This window comes from Dendropsophus ebraccatus, chromosome 3 (assembly GCF_027789765.1).
Source record: "Dendropsophus ebraccatus isolate aDenEbr1 chromosome 3, aDenEbr1.pat, whole genome shotgun sequence".
Lineage (NCBI taxonomy): Eukaryota > Metazoa > Chordata > Amphibia > Anura > Hylidae > Dendropsophus > Dendropsophus ebraccatus.
The window spans coordinates 88327194-88349574 of NC_091456.1; the positions used below are offsets into that span (position 1 = coordinate 88327194).

Below are 22381 nucleotides of genomic sequence, written 5' to 3' on the forward strand. Positions count from 1 at the left end.
TAACACACACACACCAGCTATCAGGGGGGATGATGGGAGCTGTAGTCATTAACACAAACACACCAGCTATCAGGGGGGATGATGGGAGCTGTAGTCATGTAACACACACACACCAGCTATCAGGGGGATGATGGGAGCTGTAGTCATGTAACACACACACCAGTTATCAGGGGGATGATGGGAGCTGTAGTCGTGTAACACACACACACCAGCTATCGGGGAGGGAGCTGTATTCCTGCTGTCAGGGCATGGTGACCACTGACCCAGCAGGGTGACCTGGATTTGGGCAGCAAGGTAAACTGCAGGATGCAGACCCCCCCTTCCCAGTGAGAGCCAGGCCGACCCCCTCTTCACCTCTCTCACATAGCTGATGTCCGCCCCGGGAGTGTCTTGTTGGCCCCGGCCTGCCGCCCCCTCACAGTCCTGTGGCCCCCACCTTACAGTGCTGTGCAGCCAGATGTAGTGGCCGCATCTCCTCCCCGCCCTCAGCCTTATGCTCTGCTCTCCTCTTCAGGAAGCGCCCGCCGCTGTCCCTCTGCAGCCGCCGACCCCCTGCTTTTGACCCTTTCACTAAAGGGTAAATGACTGCCGGATGCAGTCATTAGTAGCGGGGGTCTGCTACACACAGTAGCCGACCCCCGCTACATAGGGAGCAGGTTAGGAGAGGGGGATAATGCCGCTGTCAGTGTGACAGCGACATCTAAACAGTTAAATAGCCGGCACATACGATCGCTGTGTGCCGGCTATTGGAAGTTAGCGCCGCCGGGAGTGGAGAGAGGGAGGGCGGGTGGACAGAGGAGGTGACACCAGGGGGGCCACGCAGAGCACATGGCAGGCACTCAGCTCACTGCCCGCCATGTCTTCTGCTCTGTACTTTATGATAAGCCGCTCTGCTGCGCGGCTTATCATAAAGTATCGAATACCAGGAAATCCTGGTATCGAACCGAAAATATGCCCCGAAAATCGATAGTAGAATCGATTTTTCGGTGCATCGTGCATCCCTAGTCTGGGGTTGCTTTGGTGCTGGTAAGGTGGGAGATTTGTACAGGGTAAAAGGGATTCTGAATAAGGAAGGCTATCACTCAAGTTTGCAACGCCATGCCATACCCAGTGGACAGCGCTTGATTGGAGCCAATTTCATCCTACAACAGGACAATGACCCTAAACACATCTCCAAATTGTGAAAGAACTATTTACAGCAGAAGCAGGCAGCTGGTATTCTATCGGTAATGGAGTGGCCAGCGCAGTCACCAGATCTGAACCCCATTGAGCTGTTGTGGGAGCAGCTTGACCGTATGGTACGCCATAAGTGCCCATCCAACCAATCCAACTTGTGGGAGCTGCTTCTAGAAGCGTGGGGTGCAATTTCTCCAGCATACCTCAACAGATTAATAGCTAGAATGCCAAAGGTGTGCAATGCTGTAATTGCTGCAAAAGGTGGATTCTTTGACGAAAGCAAAGTTTGATGTAAAAACAATGTTATTTCAAATACAAATCATTATTTCTAACCTTGTCAATGTCTTGACTCTATTTTTTTTATTCATTTCACAACGTATGGTTGTGAATAAGTGTGACTTTTCATTGAAAACACAAATTTGTTTGGGTGACCCCAAACTTTTGAACGGTAGTGTAATTAGCTGCAGCTCTGCCCAGCAGTAAACGGCAGTTGGGAGCCTTAACAACCAATAGGATTACTACTTTCATTTTCATAAGGATCTGGAATCTGAATGGCTGCTAGGGCCAGCTGCCTCACAACAGATCCACAGAAATAACTGGTAGACCCCCTACTCTATCTATACAGTACAGGTATACAGGACCCCCTACTCCATCTATACAGTACAGGTATACAGGACCCCCTACTCCATCTATACAGTACATGTATACAGGGCCCCCTACTCCATCTATACAGTACATGTATACAGGGCCCCCTACTACTTCTATACAGTACAGGTATGCAGGGCAGTATTACCAGCTGCTGCTGCCCTAAGCACTAAACCTGAAGATGCGCCATCTTCACTCACTAATTAGTATCATGATAGATTGGTAGATAATAGCTCCAGACGTCACATTTAACACTGCCACACCAGGCCTGACCAATACCGCCTTACTGTGACTGGATAACACCGCCATACCAGACCTGACCAATACCGCCATACTATGACTGGATAACACTGTCATACCAGACCTGACCAATACCACCATACTGTGACTGGATAACACCACCATACCAGACCTGACCAATACCACCATACTGTGACTGGATAACACTACCAAACCTGACCAATACCACCATACTGTGACTGGATAACGCCACCACACCAGACCTGATACCACCATACTGTGACTGGATAACACTGTCATACCAGACCTGACCAATACCGCCATACTATGACTGGATAATACTTCCATACCAGATCTGACCATTACCGCCATACTGTGACTGGATAACACTGCCATACCAGACCTGTTCAATACCGCCATACTGTGACTGGATAACACTGCCATACCAGACCTGACCATTACCGTCATACTGTGACTGGATAACACTGCCAGACCTGACCAATACCGCCATACTGTGACTGAATAACACCACTATACCAGACCTGACCAGTACCAAAGTCTGAACGGGAGGGTACTGCCCCTCTGCAAGGTGCTACCCTAGGCACCAGACCATGGGTGCCTAATGGTAAATACGACCCTGCAGGTATACAGGACACTACAGATGTACAGGACCCCAAAACTATACACTACAGGTGCACGGGACCTACACCAACTATATACTACAGGTATACAGGACCCCAAACTTTACACTACTGGTATACAGGACCGCAAACTTTACACTACAGGTATACAGGACCCCAAAACTATACACTACAGATATACAGGACTTCCACCAACTATATACTACAGGTATATAGGACCCCAAATTATACAGTACAGGTATACAGGACCCCAAAACTATACACTACAGGTATACAGGACCTCCACCAACTATATACTACAGGTATATAGGACCCCAAACTATACACTACAGGTATACAGGACCCCAAAACTATACACTACAGGTATACAGGACCCCAAAACTATACACTACAGGTATACAGGAACTCCACCAACTATATACTACAGGTATACAGCACCTCCACCAACTCTATACTACAGGTATACAGGACCCCCAAACTTTACACTACAGGTATACAGGACCTCCTTCAACTATATACTACAGGTATACAGGACCCTTAAACTATACACTTCAGGTATACAGGACCCCTGAACTATATACTACAGGTATACAAGACCTCCACCAACTATACATTACAGGTATCCAGGACCCTCAAACTATATACTACAGGTATACAAGACCACCGCCAACTATACATTACAGGTATACAGCACCAACTATTTACTACAGGTATACAGAACCCCCGAACTATACAGTACAGGTATACAGGACCTTCACCAACTATACACTGCAGGTATATAGGACTTCCCAAATGATACAGTACAGGTATACAGCCTTCCCCCAACTATGCACTACAGATATGCGAGACCCCTAAAAACTATACACTGTAGGTATACAGAACCCCTCCAACTATGCACTACAGGTATACACTAATTACACTGATTAACTCAGATGAAACAATACCTTTAGATTGGCCTCCTGGGCACCTTAGTACAAATCATATTAACACACTGACACTTTATACCCAGGCAGCGTCGGGTACACTTTCTAGTATGTAGTATTTGTATATTTGTAGTGCTAGTTATGGTTCTATGCCTCATGCCTGGATAGAAACTGGTTTGTGGACTTCTCTGGTTTTACATTCACAAAATGATAAATTCTATTTGATCCTGCTGCTCCTCCCTAGCAATATTTTTGCAGTTTTCTTCTGCTTACTATTCAGGATAAATATGATAACTTTATTCTATGCGTCTTTGTGACTGTAGTGATACTAAATGTATATTTTTACATTTGCTTAATGAAAGCATGTTTTATTGAAAAACATTCTCAAATGTCTCTGGATTCAGAAAGCAACATGTTTCTTTTTTGTAGAATGTCTTGTACTTTTTATTGGTTAGTATTCCAAAGCATACCCACAGTATACTAACTGTGGCTTTATCTGTTGCTATAGGCATTAAAGCACTAATAGATATAGCCACTGTAGGTTGTAAAAAGAGTAAATACTTTACAAGTGTTGTCCTTAATAATGTAGTGCAGGCCAAAGCTATACAGCACACAACTTGCTCCAATTTCCTAATATGCTCTTTGTCTAAAATAGTGATCTTATGGTCATGGCCATAAGAGGGTGGTATGTTTTTTCTCCTATAGATCATCTATATATGATACATACATAGATCTTTATAGAATGTCTTCCTAAGAAGTGCAAAGATATGTGGTTAAATAAAAAAAAATCTCCATAAATAGTAACCCTACAATACATAATCTATAAGCAAGAGTGGCGCTGAATTTGGGTAAAAAGGCAGACTTTTTTTAAGTTTCTGATTATTAATCATGTTATAACACGCCTAATATTCTGCAGAGTATCAATGTGCATTGTGAAGCACAATGAGAGAGTAGTCATCCCAATATACTCTCTTATTCTTAGATTGAATAACTTTTCCAATATCTCTGTTCTTATTAACAGCAGCTTTGTGTTGGTGACAATGTACCAGTTCAGCAGCTAACTGGATTTCATGGGAAATTTGATCCTCCATCTTAGTATAATTGCTTTTCTAAATTAGATGCCAATTCCTGTACTCAGGGAAAAGCTCCCATTACATCTGTAAGAATTCTTCACGTCTGAGTAGCTGCAGCACAGGAATTTATCCTAAGCCCTAGAATGACATGTGTGATGTCTAAGTCTCTTGTTAGAAAGGCTTTATTTTTGTAGACAGATTCATGCGAGCACTTCTGATCTAGCAGCCTTGACTGAATTCTCTGAAAACAAGCCATACTTTAAATGTGGCAAATTACTAGGATGCCGAGTACAAATTCTCTGCAGAGAAGACAGCACTAGCAGCACAGGCACAACAAGCAATTCATAACTAGAGTAGGCAGCCCTGGTGGCTTGATACCTGCTTCCCATTCGATAGCTGGTTGCAGATTACTTCAGCAGTAAGTAGGTCAGTGACATTCTGCTGGATACTTGTTCCCAAAGCCCTCAGGAACTTTTTTTTTTTCTCTGAATTTTATTTTTAATGGACAGATGGAAGATGAATTCAGTCATCACAAAGAAACACATTTTCCTGCACATACTCATTACACAATTTTGTTCAGGTTCATGGCCATTTGGGACATCATTTTAATAGGTTTCTATATGATTAACCCGCTTACATTGCAGTGATTTGCAATTTTTTGTTTTTGTTTTTTCTTACTTGTCTTGTAAGAGCTATACGAGGGCTTGTTTTTTAGGGGAAAAAGTTGTACTGACAAATTTGCATCTATATGTGTTGACTTCTTAAACAAGCATTCTATTCATACCTGTGTAACGGTGGTCCATTGGATGATCTTTGTTTAAAAAAAAAAAAAAAAAAAAGTTTTTTTATTCTCTAGCACAGTGTCATAGAGGCGTGCCCACCCAGCTCTCCAGCTGCCATCTGTATGCTGCCCTGCCTCCTCACTAAATGATTGACAGCCAGCTCATCTTCAGCTGTGTGGGACAAAGATAAGCCGGCTGTCAATCATACACAGACAAAGATAAGCCGGCTGTCAATCATGCAGTGAGAAGGAGGGGCAGCTTGGAGATGGAACAGGGACGGAGAGTGGGGCAGGCATCAGCAGTGTCACTGTCAGATATTTTTTCACAGAGATCATCCACAGAACCAGCAATATACAGGTATAAATAGATTGCTTGCTTAAAGGGGTACTTCTTTCAAATCAACTGGTTTCAGAAAGTTATATAGATTTGTAATTGACTTCTATTTAAAAAATCTCAAGTCTTACTATACTTCTCTGCTGCTGGAGATTTTTAAATAGAAGTTAATTACAAATCTATATAACTTTCTGACACCAGTTGATTTGAAAGAAAAAGATTTTCGCCGGAGAACCCTTTAAGACATAACTAGTAACAGTCAGCGCTTATATATGCAGTGGCCCGGGGCTGCTAGGTGTAGTGTATCTGGGGCCAGAAGTGATATTTGCCCACCCCTGGATATACTGACACACGGATTCTTGGTTTTAGGACAGGTGTAGTGCAGTAGTAAACATTTAGGCCCAGATAATGTAAACAAGGAAAGTCTGTACTGCAATCAAGTCTCAAATGCAATACACATAATACAGTCTCTTTCTCTAGTACAAGTGCCAACAATACAGTAGATAACACTTGTGCTGACTGAGATCCCTTAGATTGGGAGACTTTGGGTATATATTTGAATAGGCTTTAAGAATACTCTACACCTAGTCACTGTTAGATATATTGGGAGGACTTGACTTTCAGTGGTAGTGGGATACTTAAGAGAAGGGGGACTTATGCAGACCGTAATCAACTAGAGAGCTCTGACCACCTTGGAAGTGGCTATAAACAGTACCTGCATCCACAGGGAGGAACGTCCGCCTTTTGCTATCTTGTGGGCACTGAGTGACACATGATCAGGAATGCAGGCCCCAAATCCAGGTAAGCTAGCCATCGGGGTGACCCCTTTTGGAATCCTGGCCCTGGCAACTAAGTTCTCAGTTCGACAGGGATTGTATCTTGGTCAGCTTACAAATGAAACTTCTTATAGGGTAAAACACATAATTAAACAGCATTTAAACCATATATTACTTTGGCTTCAGCTGTACCTTACTATTGTGCTAGGAAACGGTGACACCAAGTGGTGGGAGCTACATACTACAGACTTCAATCTCAGAGCATATAATACATACACAGTACCGACCTATACTTGCTTACACAGAAGCAGTGGACACCCACTCTGGGACACTGCATATATGCATATACATGCTGTCAATTTTCCTTTAATAGCGCCCTGCATTTTACAATATACCGTAATGTATTATTACTGTGCATGGCAAAAAAAAAAATCATTTGTAGGGTGAAGTAGGAAAAACAATATAAAAAGAAAACAGAGCTCACCCAGCAGGTTACAGAGGCTATAGAAGAAAAATGAATCAACACTTTTAGTAAAGCCCTATCAAGACGTTTTCTTTTTCACCGTAATAAGTAAAGCCATGGTGGGGAATTTGCTGAGTCTGATAGCTGCGATTTTTCTAACTAGTTTTAGCCATTTGTACTTCTGCATTGCATTTATGTCTAACAAATAGGTAAAATATACCTAATTCACCTGGTCCGGAACAGACATAGCCTTGCACCAGCAGATGTGATTTTTTTAATTGTTTGCACAGATGATAAATAAGGCGCATTATACAGTGGCCTTATACAGTGTATATTTTGGCCAATACTACAAAAAGAAGAATACTAAAATAATTGCAGCGAATAAATATTCAACCGGTAAATACTGAAAAATAGGCACAAACTCTGTATGTTCACCTAAAAATATGTGTAAAAACCATGATACTTATCCCCCATGGTGTTTGTCTTTTTAGACATTAATTATAAAGCATTGTTTTGCTTCTTTGAACTTATAAGGTAGATTGATATGTAGACCTGAACTGTAATGTACAATTTTTATTTTTAAATTTTTATGTAGACAGAAAAATAAAATTCAGTAGAATATACAGGTGTGACAGCTGTCCTGTCTTCCCTGGCACAGATAATTAGCTTTGATTCAGTGGGCTTCTCACAGAGTGATTAAAATGAGCTCAGGACACCTTGGCATCAAAGTGTGATGAATCATGCACCTACATTCAGAATAGCAGGAAGGTCTGAGAGTGGCTAATTAGGAACAATGGTTATACATAGATACTAGACCAAGATATCCATAAATGGGCTATTAATATCTCTACAACAGAAACTATGCCAAATTCTATGTAGTTTAAGATAGTTGGTAAACTATGACAGGCATTGGTATATGAGCTATAGGTACTGTGTTTCCTCAAAAATAAGGCAGTGTCTTATGTTAATTTTTGCTCCCAAAGATGACCTATGTCTTATATTCAGGGGAAGTGTTCTTTTTCCATGAAGAAGAATTCACGCTCATTGTCGAACATAAAAAAAAACATTTATTATATAGCGTATAGTAGTTGTCATAGTATATAGTGGCAGAGGGTGGCGGTGGGGGTCTTATGTTCGGGGGATGACTTATTTTGAGGGGGATGTCTTATTGTAAGGTAGCCTGTAACTCCTCCACTATGCCTTATTTTCGGAGGATGTCTTATTTTCGGGGAAGCGGTAGACATGAAATAAGCTCACCACTGTAGACAAGAAATATGAAGAATAATGTGCATAGGTATCAAAATTAATTCAATAAAATGAACACTGATTTGATCAAAATATGTTATATTGGAATAATACTTTAAAGGAAAAAAGAATTGAACAGAGGGTGAAGAAGAAGAAAAGGGAGAGGGAAATGAATGAAAAACAGATATTGGTGTTGAGGTCATAGGGATCAAGTGTGGAATCAGGGGGTGGGGGGTCTGTCCTAGCAACCAAAAGTAAGCAAGTGCACCTAATATCGATATAAAAAAAATTATCTTGGTTTATAATGCACACTTTTATGCACCAAACTGTGTCTTTTATGCTTTGTAAATGTGGATTTACCCTTTTTTGGGATTGCTTTCCAATGTATTACATGTATCCAATGGTACTGATATGCACTTCAAGATAGCTTTAACTAAAGAGAGAAATTGGTGGGTTAGACCAGTGCTCCCCAACACATTAGGACTGAAGATTACCCATACGAAGAACACCTGTGATAATACCTGATGCACCGAGTATAATTATATCACCTGTGAAATACTAAAGAGATCCTCAAGACATGACCTGTTGGTGGGCATTGAGGACTGAAATTAGGCTATATTTACACGTTCCATGCACATTCTTTAACAATGGAATGGACTTTGGAGTTCCCGGCATTATAATGAATGATGATGCCAGTTACGGAATGTACATGGAAGGTGTAAATGTAGCTGTAGGACAGTTTTTGTTTATACAAAGGTAAAGAAAGTCCCTAAGGGCCAGGTGACTTTTATGTCTGAGATTTTGTGTAAGCTGTAAAAAATTGCTTGTCTGACAGAGGGATAAGCCCAAACAGCTTGGTCAGGCATAGCACAGTCATAACTTACCTACAAATTGTACAAAATAAAATACATAATAACATGGCATTTGGTACAATAACAGAACAGCAAAATAAGTTGATTCAGATAATCACAACGCATGTGGCCACCAAGATTATCAGAAAATGCTTATAAGCAGCTGTAGTGTTCAGAAAATGTGGTACAGTGGGGGACCAACACAACACATATATATATATATATATATATATATATATATATATATATATATATATATATATATATAATTTTTTATCTTAGGCTCCTAGACTGCCAACTTTTAATGACTGGGTGAGAAAGATTGGAATAGGGATTGTTGACTACTGAGAAACTGCGTGAGCTCCAAATGGTTATAAATACTGGGTTTGTTCTCTGCGCCTCCAAGGAATAGGGAGAGTGGAGAAGGTTCTGAAGTTAAGACTGTTCACAAGATGTCTACAAGGTTATTCTAAAGTATTCAGACAATTCCTTGAAACCAGTTTTGCTGTATCTTCATATTGGCAGCTAAGTTATACAGTTTAACGTTGGTTACAGGCACGTAACTAGAAAGGACTGGGCCCTATAGAAAACTTTTGACTGGGCCCCCTTCTCCCCCCCCATCCCACTTTAGGTAATCCCCCTGTTGGTTAGCCCTCCGCCCAGTAGATAGCATATGTTAGGCATCTCTCCTGGTATCCCCCCCCCCCCCCCCGTAGATAGTGTCCCCAAAAATAGGCATCTCCCCTAGTAACCTACCCCCAATACATAGTGTCTCCCTGGGTAGTATGATAACCGCTCAGGAGGCCCAGTGTATTGCAGGGATGGGCCCCATAGCAGTCGCTGCAATGGTGGTAATTAGGCCCCTGGTTTGTGAGATTTATGCCAAATTTGGGCTGTAATGCCTCAAAATATAATGTTCTAATCATAGTATTTAAAAGTTTTTTGTCCTTAGTTTTATTTATTTATATTGACAGAAAATGTCATCCGTGAAAACCAGTGGGGTGGAGTGGACATCCGAAGAGGTGGTGACCCAGTTCTCAGAAGTAACCTTATATGCTGCGGCTATTCTGACGGAGTGGTTGTGGGAGAGCGAGGCAAAGGTCTTATTGAAGGAAACACCATATATGGTAACCATATGTTCTAGATTATGTAATACCACATTGGGCACCCTGTGCCGGCGCCGGTTCATTCATGGTAAAAAAAGAAAAGTGATGTACCCTTTGCTTTAAAATATAAATATTTATGTATTCTGGGGATTAACTTTTTATGTTTAACTTCTCTGTGCCAGCAATACGTATATATAAGTGGGCTGATGTGAAGGGGTGAACTGAGCTGGCTCAATAGCTGAGCCCACTCCATAGACATCAGGAGTTGGTTACTATGTGTAACAGACCCCTTGAGCCTAATGACTGACACTGGTGATCCTGCTTATGGCAGTGATTTAACTCTTTCAATGCCACTATGTAATGGGATCACAGCATTGAATGAAGTGAATAACAGGTGCCACAAATGTCAAATGATCAAAATGATCAAAAATGATCAAATGATCAAAATGATTGTGGAGCGCCGATGGCTTATTTCCATACTTACTTTCCAATGCTGACAAAGAGCCTCTGCTGATAGAGACAGGACCAGGGCTCCATCAGAATGGCAGAAGTAAGGAAGGCAAGTAAGTAAGTATAGCTCCCCCCCCCCTTCGTTTAACCATCTGCCAAATTAAAGAGAATTTTTAAAGCACCCGGGCCTTATCTGAGGTGCTGACAGTGTGCTGTAGTTGGTGGTCCCCTAGTAAGTATGTTACCTTTTGATAATTTGTCTTTGGGGTGGATTATGAGCAATCTCATTTCGCCTACTGTAATGAAAAGTCAAAGAGGAGTTATGGCTCAGCATTTGTACTGCACTCTGGCACGCCTAACCACTCCATCCTACCTCTTTATAAATAATTTCTGCTTCCCAGCTTCCTGCTTACTCATGCTGTCTGCCACTGTCTCAGAGTGTTTATTTCAGACATAAACTGCCTACAGAGGACTGATCTGCAATCAGTCTGTGTTGAAGCCATGGCCTAGGGGTAGATCTCCTGTCTAGAGACCAATAGCATTTTCTCCAGGTTCAGTTTCCTTGATAGAAATGAAAACAATTTTTTTTTCCTTTTTTTTTTTTTTTTTCTTTATTTTATAATCTTTAAAAGTGCAAATAATTACCAGTCTGGTCCAAATTAGTTTTAAAATTCTATTTATTATACAATGTTGAGGGGAAAAAAAAACTATATTTCATTTCCATCAGCGAAACCTGTTTTAGGTCCCTAGACAGATGATTTACCCCTTAGACCATGGCTTCTACAGTTTAAATGATTGCAGATCAGTCTTCTGTAGGCAGTCTATATCTGAAATAAACACTCTCGGACACTGTTTGACAGTATGAGCAAGCAGGAGGCAGAGGGAGGAGGATGGAATGCTGAGGTGTGCCAGACTGCAGCACAAACACTGAGCCACAACTTCTATTTGACTCTTCATTACAGCAAAAGACCCAAGATTGCACATAATTCACTTCACAGATAAATTACCAAAAGATAACATGGTCACAGGGGGACTGCCAGCTACAGCAAACTGTCAGCCCCTCAGGTAGGGTCCGAGTACTGACAGATTCCATTTAAATATACAAAGTTACTCCTAGAATACCTTAGTTGTGCATCCAGATCTTTTACTTCTATTTTGGCTAGGTCCACTTTGGCCTCCTCCCTAATAACAGTAGCTTGCAGATACCTACGTACCTACCTTATGGATAACTATAAAAATCACTTTTGAAATATAGGAGTGATATTGACACACAGAGTTTCTGGCTAATATGGTACTACACCATTTTTTTTGCTGTACATCATGTTAAAATATAATCGTTTTGGTGAACTAATGTTTTATTAGTTGCTGCCAATCATCCAAACACTTCCCTAACATATATCTATTTCCCGCGTTCCTGCCCGGTATACTCCACAAACGTACTTTGATAAAGTCCTGCGCTGTGTGACAATTTGGCTCAACTACTCATTTGGGTGTTTTCTCTGGCCAAAGTAGTCATGGTCCATGGGGGCTGGCCAGCAATATAATCACGCCTCACAATTCACAGTGCTGTATCTTTTATATATACTGTTTTGTGATTTCACACAATATTTTCATTATGAAATGTTGCCAGGCTCATACAGGAAAAGTTGTCAATCCCTGGGTGGTGGGCAGAAAGATGCAGAACTCATAGGCGCTCCCTGTCTTGAAGCTTATTTTCTATTTGTCACCTTTTCTAGTAAATGACATCATAGCAGTTTATTTATAGCTGATCAATAGCTCTTTGAGAAGCTGTATTGTGTGCAATGAATAGACAGCAGACTTACTACACTGTGAATACATGTTCACTTCATCTAGCATGCCTGTGGGATCCCAGAGGAAGATTTCCTCCCTTTACCTGCAGCAGTTCTCTCATCTGTATAACTGTCTTTAGGATATAAACCTTGAAAACATTTATAGAATAATATTATGTATATAACCAGTTGGTTCTAAAGAAAGCAAGATTCAGCCCTTTAGGGCACACGCACACAAAAACCTTACCCACTACCCACCACAATGCATTGAAAAAAAGAATAAAAGGGGCTGTGGCCTAATCACTAGCCAGATTTACTAGCTCAGAGCTAGAGAGGCACTGCAGTGCCTGATTCATTGAGAGGGGTATACTTCTTCTGTGTCCTCTGTATACTCAACGACCACCCTGTCCATAAGAGTGCCAAGCATGGAGGAGCATGTGACTATTCCCCTCCCTATGTGTCCTCTATGATGAGAACACATAGGGAGATTCTCCAGCTGAGTGCGCCCAAGGCTGCGATTGATTAAAAATGTTGCCTTAATAGGAGTGAGATCACACTGCTGTGAGCAAATGATTCCCAGGTGAGATTCCCCCCCATAACAATGTGACTGATCTGTAGGACCCAGTAATAATGCTCAAGAAATAAAAGATAATAACTCCTACCCCCCTCCATAGTCAGTAATAATGTCGGCTTCCCCTATGATAAGTCCCCCTTTCCTAGTAATAATGCCCCCTGTAGCAAATATTAATGCCCTCTTCCCAATAATACCAGCCCCTGGTAAAACTAACTGCACTTCTACGCGTTTCAAGAGTCCCGACTCTCTTTTTCTTCTTGAAAAAGAGAGCCGGGACTCTTGAAACGCGTAGAAGTGCAGTTAGTCTTCTGACCCTTACCAGGATGCGTTGCTACTGTTGTGTCGTCACGCAGTCTGTCGTGACTAAATCCACCGTTCGGCAGGACTATGCACGCTACCGGCCGGAGCACGCCACCTGCCTGAACTCTACAGCCATTCCTCTGGGTACTATACTAAATGTTATATGCAAGTCTCAAGACTAGGAATTCCTCATCTACCTACTATCCTCGAGTGGACTACTACGCACACCATCTGTAAAATCATCATCTCACTATAGGAGCGAGTCTTCCACATCTACAAGCGGGAGCAGGTCAGTTTGTGATACAAGCTTATACTTCAATATCGCTTCACACTATTGTGATAAACATCAACCCTTTTGTTTTCACAATATAGGGTGCACACTTAGTATATAATTTTGTTTGCCGATACTCTGCACAGCACGGAATGGCGCTAATTTTTGTAATAGTATTCCTTTACTAACGGCGCGCAGATATCCGTATTGTCCTAGTTCGCTGCTACACACTACTACTGTCCCAGGATCCTGACTGGCAGCGCTGGTAGTTTTCTGCTATATTTATCAATTATATAGTAGCCAGGCCATCCTCTGTGCAATTATATAGTAGCCAGGCCATCCTCTGTGCAATCATACAGTAGTCAGGCCATCCTCTGTGCAATTATACAGTAGTCAGGCCATCCTCTGTGCAATTATATAGTAGTCAGGCCATCCTCTGTGCAATTATACAGTAGTCAGGCCATCCTCTGTGCAATTATACAGTAGTCAGGCCATCCTCTGTGCAATTATACAGTAGTCAGGCCATCCTCTGTGCAATTATATAGTAGTCAGGCCATCCTCTGTGCAATTATATAGTAGTCAGGCCATCCTCTGTGCAATTATACAGTAGTCAGGCCATCCTCTGTGCAATTATACAGTAGTCAGGCCATCCTCTGTGCAATCATACAGTAGTCAGGCCATCCTCTGTGCAATCATACAGTAGTCAGGCCATCCTCTGTGCAATTGTATAGTAGTCAGGCCCTCTTCTGTGTCCCCATATAGTAGTCAGGCCCCTTCCTCTGTGCAATCATACAGTAGTCAGGCCATCCTCTGTGCAATTATATAGTAGTCAGGCCCTCTTCTGTGTCCCCATATAGTAGTCAGGCCCCTTCCTCTGTGCAATCATAGAGTAGTCAGGCCATCCTCTGTGCATTCATATAGTAGTCAGGTCCTCCTCTGTGCAATCATATAGTAGTCAGGCCATCCTCTGTGCAATCATATAGTAGTCAGGCCATCCTCTGTGCAATCATACAGTAGTCAGGCCATCCTCTGTGCAATTATACAGTAGTCAGGCCATCCTCTGTGCAATTATATAGTAGTCAGGTCATCCTCTGTGCAATCATACAGTAGTCAGGCCTTACTCTGTTCCCATGTAAGCATCTTACATGTGTGAACAGTGAACCCCAAGTATAAATGCAGAAGTGCAATATTTACACAGTAAGGGTAGCTTCACATGTAGTGTATTGCAGCAGATTTCATGCTGTGAGTTCCATAGTGAAATCTGCTGTGATATTCTGTACTGTTAATAACCTATCGCTCTGCATTCTCACAGCAGATTTTCACTCCGCTGTGGCCATTGCCCACTTAACCCAGCAGTTGTCAGGCATTAAACAAGCCAATACTTTACCTGTCCTCGCTCCTGCCGGCTTCTCCAGCACTCGGGTCACTGACAGCCAATCAGTGCACTGTCCTGCCGCCGCCACTGATGTCAGCGACCCGAATGCTGGAGAAGCCGGCAGGAGCGAGGACAGGTAAAGTATTGGCTTGTTTAATGCCTGACAACTGCTGGGTTAAGTGGGCCATGGCTACATTCACACAGCGGAGTGAAAATCTGCTGTGAGAATGTGAGGTTATTAACAGTACAGAATATCACAGCAGATTTCACTATGGCACTCGCAGCATGAAATCCACTGAGATATGGTACACAGCTACCCTAAACAAAATACAGTATGTTGACCCACAGCACATCTGACACATACAGCAAATACATTATATTATCCATATACAGACACAAACTGCACATCACATCAAGAAACAGGATATACAGAATATAACAGTGCATTATAGTCCTGCATCATCATGTGGCCCTTAAACTACTAACTACAATTCTCAGGGTGCATTGACAGCTACCATGCTGGGAGTTGTAGTTAACAGTTTGAGAAGGAACACGTTTATAATGCTGGAGGGTCACAGGCTGCAGCAGGGGCTATCAGGGAATAAAGATTTAGTTCATAGAGGTCACCGAGCGGTGACCCGTGTCCAGGGGCCGCTCTGCTTAAAACCGCACTTACACTCACAGATGTGCGGCAAGCATGGGGCAGTTCGCAAGGACAGACGCATCTCCCAGTGACTGTTCTCAGGGGGGGGGTTGACGCTAAATGGAGGAAGCCTCAGACTACCAATGATCCAGGCCATTTAGATGCTGCGTGTTTTGACAGCGGCATTTAAATTGTTAAGTAGTCTGCACGGAGCATAGCTCTGTGCCGGCTACTAGCGGTGGCCCCCTAGCTCCCGATAGCAGACGGGGGCTGCCCGGTGTAGAGAGGGGTCATGTAGTGACCTCTTTCTATAGTTCTTTACCGGGAAGGGGTTGACAGCAGGACAGATCCGGGAGGTATGTCAGGCTGGAAGCAGAGGTGTCCGGGGGAAGCGGTGGGACTGAGGTGCAGCAGGGAGAGGATTGCAGCAGCATAAGTGAGGGGGTGAGGTGGCGGCTGGTGATAGTGATATGCAGGGGGCTGCAGTCAGTGGGTGATGTTGGCGCCAGGAAATTGCTGAATGATAGCAATGTCCTGGCGCCAAAAGCAAACTTTCTCTTTTCTGTTTTTTTCCCACGTACCCCCTCAACCTGCGACATCCTGCAGGTTGAAAAACCCTGCTCTATAGACTTATACAGGGTCAGTGGTGGACACCGGGGGCGGGGCACGGTCACATACTCCTTCATGCTTGGACATCTTATGGATAAAATCACCATTCAGCACACAGACCAGGAGGGTAAAAAACACTGCAGCCAGATGCTGTAAGTCAATAGGAAGTTATAAAATGTAGTACAGTGCATTTTTATAAACGTTATATTTCTTTTGGTTGGGATGGGTTTTTGGGGGTCCGTGGTGTTTCTTTTTGTTCCTATAGAAAGAAAATGCTTTCAAACAGTCTGGAGGAAAAATAAATTACTAAAAAAGTACCCATGCAATTAAATTCTTTTACAATCCAAAAACTGTATGAAGGTAACCTAAAGTAGTGTTATATTTCAGTAGCAGTTTGTGACCAGAGCTAGCACTGGGACGACAAGAATAATGAACATGGAGGCGTTCTTAGGCAGCTACATTTTGTCTAGACAGTGATTGCATTAGGTTGTCCTCTGTCACGCTGAGCAAGCCTTATTTTCGCAGATGAACAAATAACACATGCTGTCAAATGATAGTTATAATACATTTCCTGAATGATCAGACCAGAGCCCGGGCTTACTGTTTTTAGTGTGGGCTGAAACAGAATGTTCAGTTTCGTGTAGTGGCAGTAAAAACATGGGAAATTGTTCAGCCACTGTATTTCCAGACCTCCTATTACCAGAATACAAGTACTTTAAAGAGTGTAATTTAGTAACAGCGAAGGGAAGTACAAGGGCAGAAGAGTGTTCTTTTAGTGGGTAAAACAATAGGTACCCATACAGAAAAGGTGCTTGAAGAAAATGGCAGTGAGCTATAAAAATTGTCTTTTAAATGGTATCAGGTTAAAAGAAAAAAAATGCTATTTTGGTGGCCCTGTCAACCTAGCAGGAACATCTAGCATTCGAACATCACAACAGATGAAAAAATGAATGAATGAATGAATGAATGGGAAAAAAATTAGGAAAAATGAAATGCATTGAGAAGCATATATTACAACCCATATATATATTGTGACAATCTGGGTGTTTCTCGCTGGGATCGCCATCTCCCAGGTCAAAGATGGTTGTCACATCACGAACTTCAGTCAGTCCAGTCAGTGCTTTATTTGTCTGTCCAAGAAAAAAATAAGACATAAGCAACACTTTGCAAATAAAATAAATCCTAGGCCATCTAGCCACTGACTGCATAACACAGCCTAGTGTTTTCCCACCCTGGGAGTCTTCACCTGGGAGCCATCATCTGGGAAGCTCTGAAGTGGGTTTTAGCACCTCGTCGTCTCTCATCGTCACCTCATCGTTCACACTACGGAATTCCCACAGATATCATCCTGTATAATCTGCTGCTCGCCTCTGCATGCTTCTGTTTGACTCTCCGCCAACAGTCCCATAGACGTGTCAGTTCTTTAATATATTTATTAGAGATTATCATAATTCTAGCATCCTCAAGTCCAATTATTTGGCATTTGAATACTGGTGGCTGAAGACGTTGGATGCAGCCCCAGGGAGTCCTGGAAAACATAGATGCAGCCTATGGCTGGGTTCACACTATGTATATTTGAGGCTGTATTTGTGAGGCTGTATAGCAACCAAAACCAGGAGTGGATTGAAAACACAGAAAGGCTCTGTTCACATAATGTTGTAATTGAGTGGATGGCCATCATTTAATGGCAAATATTTGCTGTTATTTTAAAACAACGGCTGTGGTATTGAAATAATGGCCGTTATTTACTGTTATATGGCGGCCATCCACTCAATTTCAACATTGTGTGAACAGATCCTTTCTGTGTTTTCAATCCACTCCTGGTTTTGGTTGCTATGAGGACCTGACATGAGGACCAAATACTGCCTGAAATATACATAGTGTGAACCCAGCCTATAGCTGTAAGTATTACTGGGTCAGCACAGTAAACAGAAGCAACTGCTTCTAAGAGGTTGTCACTCGGATTATGTCCAATCCTGTAAGATACAGTGAAAGCCCAGCTGTGCTGTTCCCATGTATCATTTACTAGGATCTCATGAGTACTTCCCTGTGTAGTCACACTATTCCAGTAATAAATATATCTATCTCACAGCATTAAGTAACACTTGCCTTTGATTATAGAGATTAAAGGAGTTTTCTAAGATTTTTTTTTTTTTTAAAAAAGGCTATTTTCTTGCAAAAAAAAAAATGCATATACTGTATGGTATTAAAATTCTGTTCCATTCACTTCAATAGAACTGAGGTGTAAAACCATACTCAAACTGAGGACAGGAGATGTGCTGTTTCTGGAAGAAAAAGTTTTTCTAAGTCCGAGACAACCCCTTTAAAGGGAACCTGGAACCCAAGGCAGAACCCACCCTACCTCAGGATAATGGATTATACTTACCCCCTCCTGACTGTCCCACTCCCGATGCTGGTCCCACTGTGGAGAATTCGCCACCCACTCGTCTGCAAGCTCAATATGCAAATGAGCAGAGATGAGTCCGCTGTCCATAGGAAATCACTTCCTATGGACATCAGATTCATCTCTGCTCTGTGCCAGGGTGACAGGTTCCCTTTAAAAAATTAATAAAGCAAAACACTAAACTATCGCCCTCTGTGAACCTGGCTTCAAGTGACTGTCTAAGCTTATAAAAATGTCTTCTTTTTTCCCTAGAAACAGTCCCAGTATCAAGTTCTGTAGTCAGTTGTGCAGTTGATCGTCTCAGTTGTTGATGCTTAGGAAGCATGCTGACTAACGTATATCCAACTCTTTCTAGGTAATAAAGGCTGTGGAGTATGGATAATGTCATCAAGCCTTCCCCACATCACAAGCAACCAGATTGGCCACAATAGCATCTATGGAGTTGCTGTTTTCTGTCGGAAAGATGATGCCAGTGACTATCTTGCTAACCAGGCGGGAAATGAAAATTTTAATGATGAAGGCGAAGCAGCCAGTTGGGAGAATGATTTAGATAGTGAGGATGATCGCTTCTCATCACGGAGGCCAATAAATGTAGCACTTATTGAGTCCAACAGTATTAATCACAATGGAGGTAAAGTGACAACAACACTCAATGTTTCCTATCAGACATAAATCTACTGTATAGAATAGTAGGTAGAAGGCATATCATACATACAGACATACATTTCTTACATCTTAAATAGAGATGAGTCGATCCGAACCCGAACGTTCGGTATTTGATTAGCTTGGTCTGCAGAACTTGGATAAAGCTCTAAGGTTGTCTGGAAAACATGGATACAGCCAATGAGTATATCCATGATTTCCACATAGCTTTAGGGCTTTATCCAAGTTCAGCAGCCACCGCTAATCAAATGCCGAAAGTTCGGGTTCGGATCGACTTGAGCATGCTCCAGGTTCGCTCATCTCTAATCTTAAACCAACCTAGGAGTAAGAAAAAGTGTAACACTGGTGCTAAATTGTATTCCAGTGTACCTATGCTGCTGCTGGGTAACCAAAATATGGCCCTGTAATTGTAATATACAGTGGTGCTCAAAACTTTGCATCCCCGACAGAATTTTTGCTTTCTTGTCCTTTTTTCAGAGAATATGGATGATAACACACAAACTTTTTTCCACTCATGGTTAGTGGTTGGATGAAGCCATTTACTGTCAAATTACTGTGTTTTCTCTTTTTAAATATTTATGACAACCAAAAACATCCATTGACTTTGATTAAAAGTTCACATACCCCAGTTCTTAATACTGTGTATTGCCCCCTCTAACATCAATGACAGCTTGAAGTCTTTTGTGGCAGCTGTGGATGAGGCTCTTTATTTTCTCAGACGGTAAAGCTGCCCAGTCTTCCTGCCAAAAAGCCTCCATTTCCTGTTAATACCAGGGCTGTCTTGCATGAACTGCACACTTTAGATCTCCCCAGAGTGGCTCAATGATATTGAGGTCAGGAGACTTCAGAACCTTCACTTTGTTCTGCTGTAGCCAATGACAGGTTGACTTGGCCTTAATTTTTGGATTGTTGTCATGTTCGAATGTCCAAGTACGTCCCATGCACAGCTTCCGGGCTGATAAGTGCAAATTTGCCTCTATTATTTGCTGATAACATGCTGCATTCATCTTTCCTTCATCTTTGACCAAGTTCCCTGAGCCTTTGTAGCTTACACATCCCCAAAACATCAGCAACCCACCTCTATGCTTAAAAGTAGTAATGGTGTTCCTTTCATCATAGACATCTCTCTAAATCAGGGGTCCCCAAACTACGGCTTCTTCCAGCACAGACAGCATGTATCACAGTCTGGAAGCTCACGGCTGCAGCCCCGCGGTCCCGAACTTCTGCTTGGCGATGACGTCACATGCACTGCTGAGCAGGAGAGAAGTTCGGGACCTCGGGGCTGCAGCCGTTAGCTTCCGGACTGTAATACATGTTGTCTGTGCCGGAAGAAGCTCATCCTGGACCGAAGCTGCTTAGCCCAGCCTGCCTCTGCCCCCCCAGCTTCTTCCCCCGCTGCTCTCCCTGCCTCCCAGCTTCTCCCACTGCCCCAAGCTGCTCTCCCTGCCCCCCAGCTTCTCCCCCTGCCTGTGCCCCCAGCTGCTCCCCTGCCACCCTAGTTGCCCCCATCTTCTCTCTGCCACCCTAGCTGCCCCCATCTGCTTCCCCTGCCACCCAGCTGCCCCATCTTCTCCCTGCAACCCTAGCTCCCCCTGCCCCCATCTGCTCCCCCTGCCTGTCTACCCAGCTGCTCCAATCCCCCGCCCCCCCCCCCCCCCCCCCCCCCATCTACTTTCCTGGGTAGGTGGCATTTTGCATTGGGATTTGATTGTAGTTTTTTTTTTTTTTTTTCTTTTCTTTTTTTATAGTCCGGCCCTCCGACTGTCTTAGGGAGTGGCCCCCTGTGTGAAAGGTTTGGGGACCCCTGCTCTAAATGTAAGGTTTATGGTTGCAGCCAAAAAGTTTGATTTTGGTCTCATCATTCCAAATAACCTTGTTCCAGAAGTTTTGAGGCTTGTCTCTGTGCTGTTTGGCGTATTGCAGGCGAGATACTTTGTGGCATTTGCGCAGTAATGGCTTTCTTCTGGCAATTCAACCATGCCGCCCCTTTTTCTTTAAGTGCCTCCTTATTATGCATCTTGAAACAGCCACACCGCTAGTTTTCAGAGAGTCCTGTATTTCAGGTGGGTTTTTCTTTGCATCCCGAAAGATTTTCCTGGCAGTTGTTTTGTTGGTCTACCTGACAGTGGTTTGGTTTGTACAGAGCCCCAGATTTTCCATTTGTCAATCACAGTTTGAACACTGCTGACTGGCATTATCAATTCCTTGGATATCTTTTTGCATCCCTTTCCTGTTTTATACAGTTCAACTACGTTTTCCTGTAGATCCGTTGATGATTATTTCCCCATAACTGACAATCCAGGAACATCAGTGACTGGATGAAAGATGTAAGAGTCTGTGTGGATCCCAGAAACTCACTCAGCTTTTATGCACACACACAGATTACAAGCAGCCAGGTCACAGATGAGGATGTCACCTTCAGTAGCCATTCAAACCCATTTGTGTCAACTTCTGTGCTTGTCATCAGGCCAAAATCACCAGGGTATGTGAACTTTTCATCAGGGTCATTTGGATGTTTTTAGTTGTCATTATGACTTAAAAAGAGGAAACACCGTAGTTTGACAATAAATGGCTTCACCCAACCACTAACCATGGCTGTGTAAGTATATGTAGATGTTTATAGATGTAGTTTATAAAGTGTGTGTGTGTGTATATGTATGTATATATATACTGTGCATATATATATATATATATATATAATTTTACAAAATGATTTACGTATTTACATAAAACCATCGAACCTCTTTTTAAATACAAGTAAGCTGCACATGTTTCTTATTTTTCTCAGTGGAACCTAAAAAGTTTTACAGTTAAGAGGATCTATGCATTTTTAGAAATTAAAGGATTGATGGAAATTATGGTGATTGTAAACATTATAGATGTTATGGTGTATGGGTGATTAGTGGGCAGAAACTTCTAGGACCTTAGTGATGCTAGTCCTCCAGTCCCAGCAGAAGAGTGGCTGCATACTCAGTTGTTTCTGAATCTGTCATAGACTAGAATGCGGACTGATCATGCATTGGAAGGAAAAAGAGAGGACACCTTCAT

At 42.5% G+C, this 22381-nt stretch overlaps 1 protein-coding gene across 5 annotated transcripts in view; it reads left to right on the top strand.

Moving 5' to 3' along the window:
• FBXO10 (F-box protein 10) overlaps positions 1-22381 on the top strand; it is a 70446-nt gene that overhangs the window by 37515 nt on the left and 10550 nt on the right. For all 5 annotated transcript variants that reach the window (XM_069964362.1, XM_069964360.1, XM_069964364.1 and 2 more), the window contains 2 exons: positions 10123-10275; positions 19026-19301. In XM_069964362.1, the coding sequence (XP_069820463.1) occupies positions 10123-10275; positions 19026-19301 (429 nt within the window). The remainder of the gene's footprint in view (positions 1-10122; positions 10276-19025; positions 19302-22381) is intronic.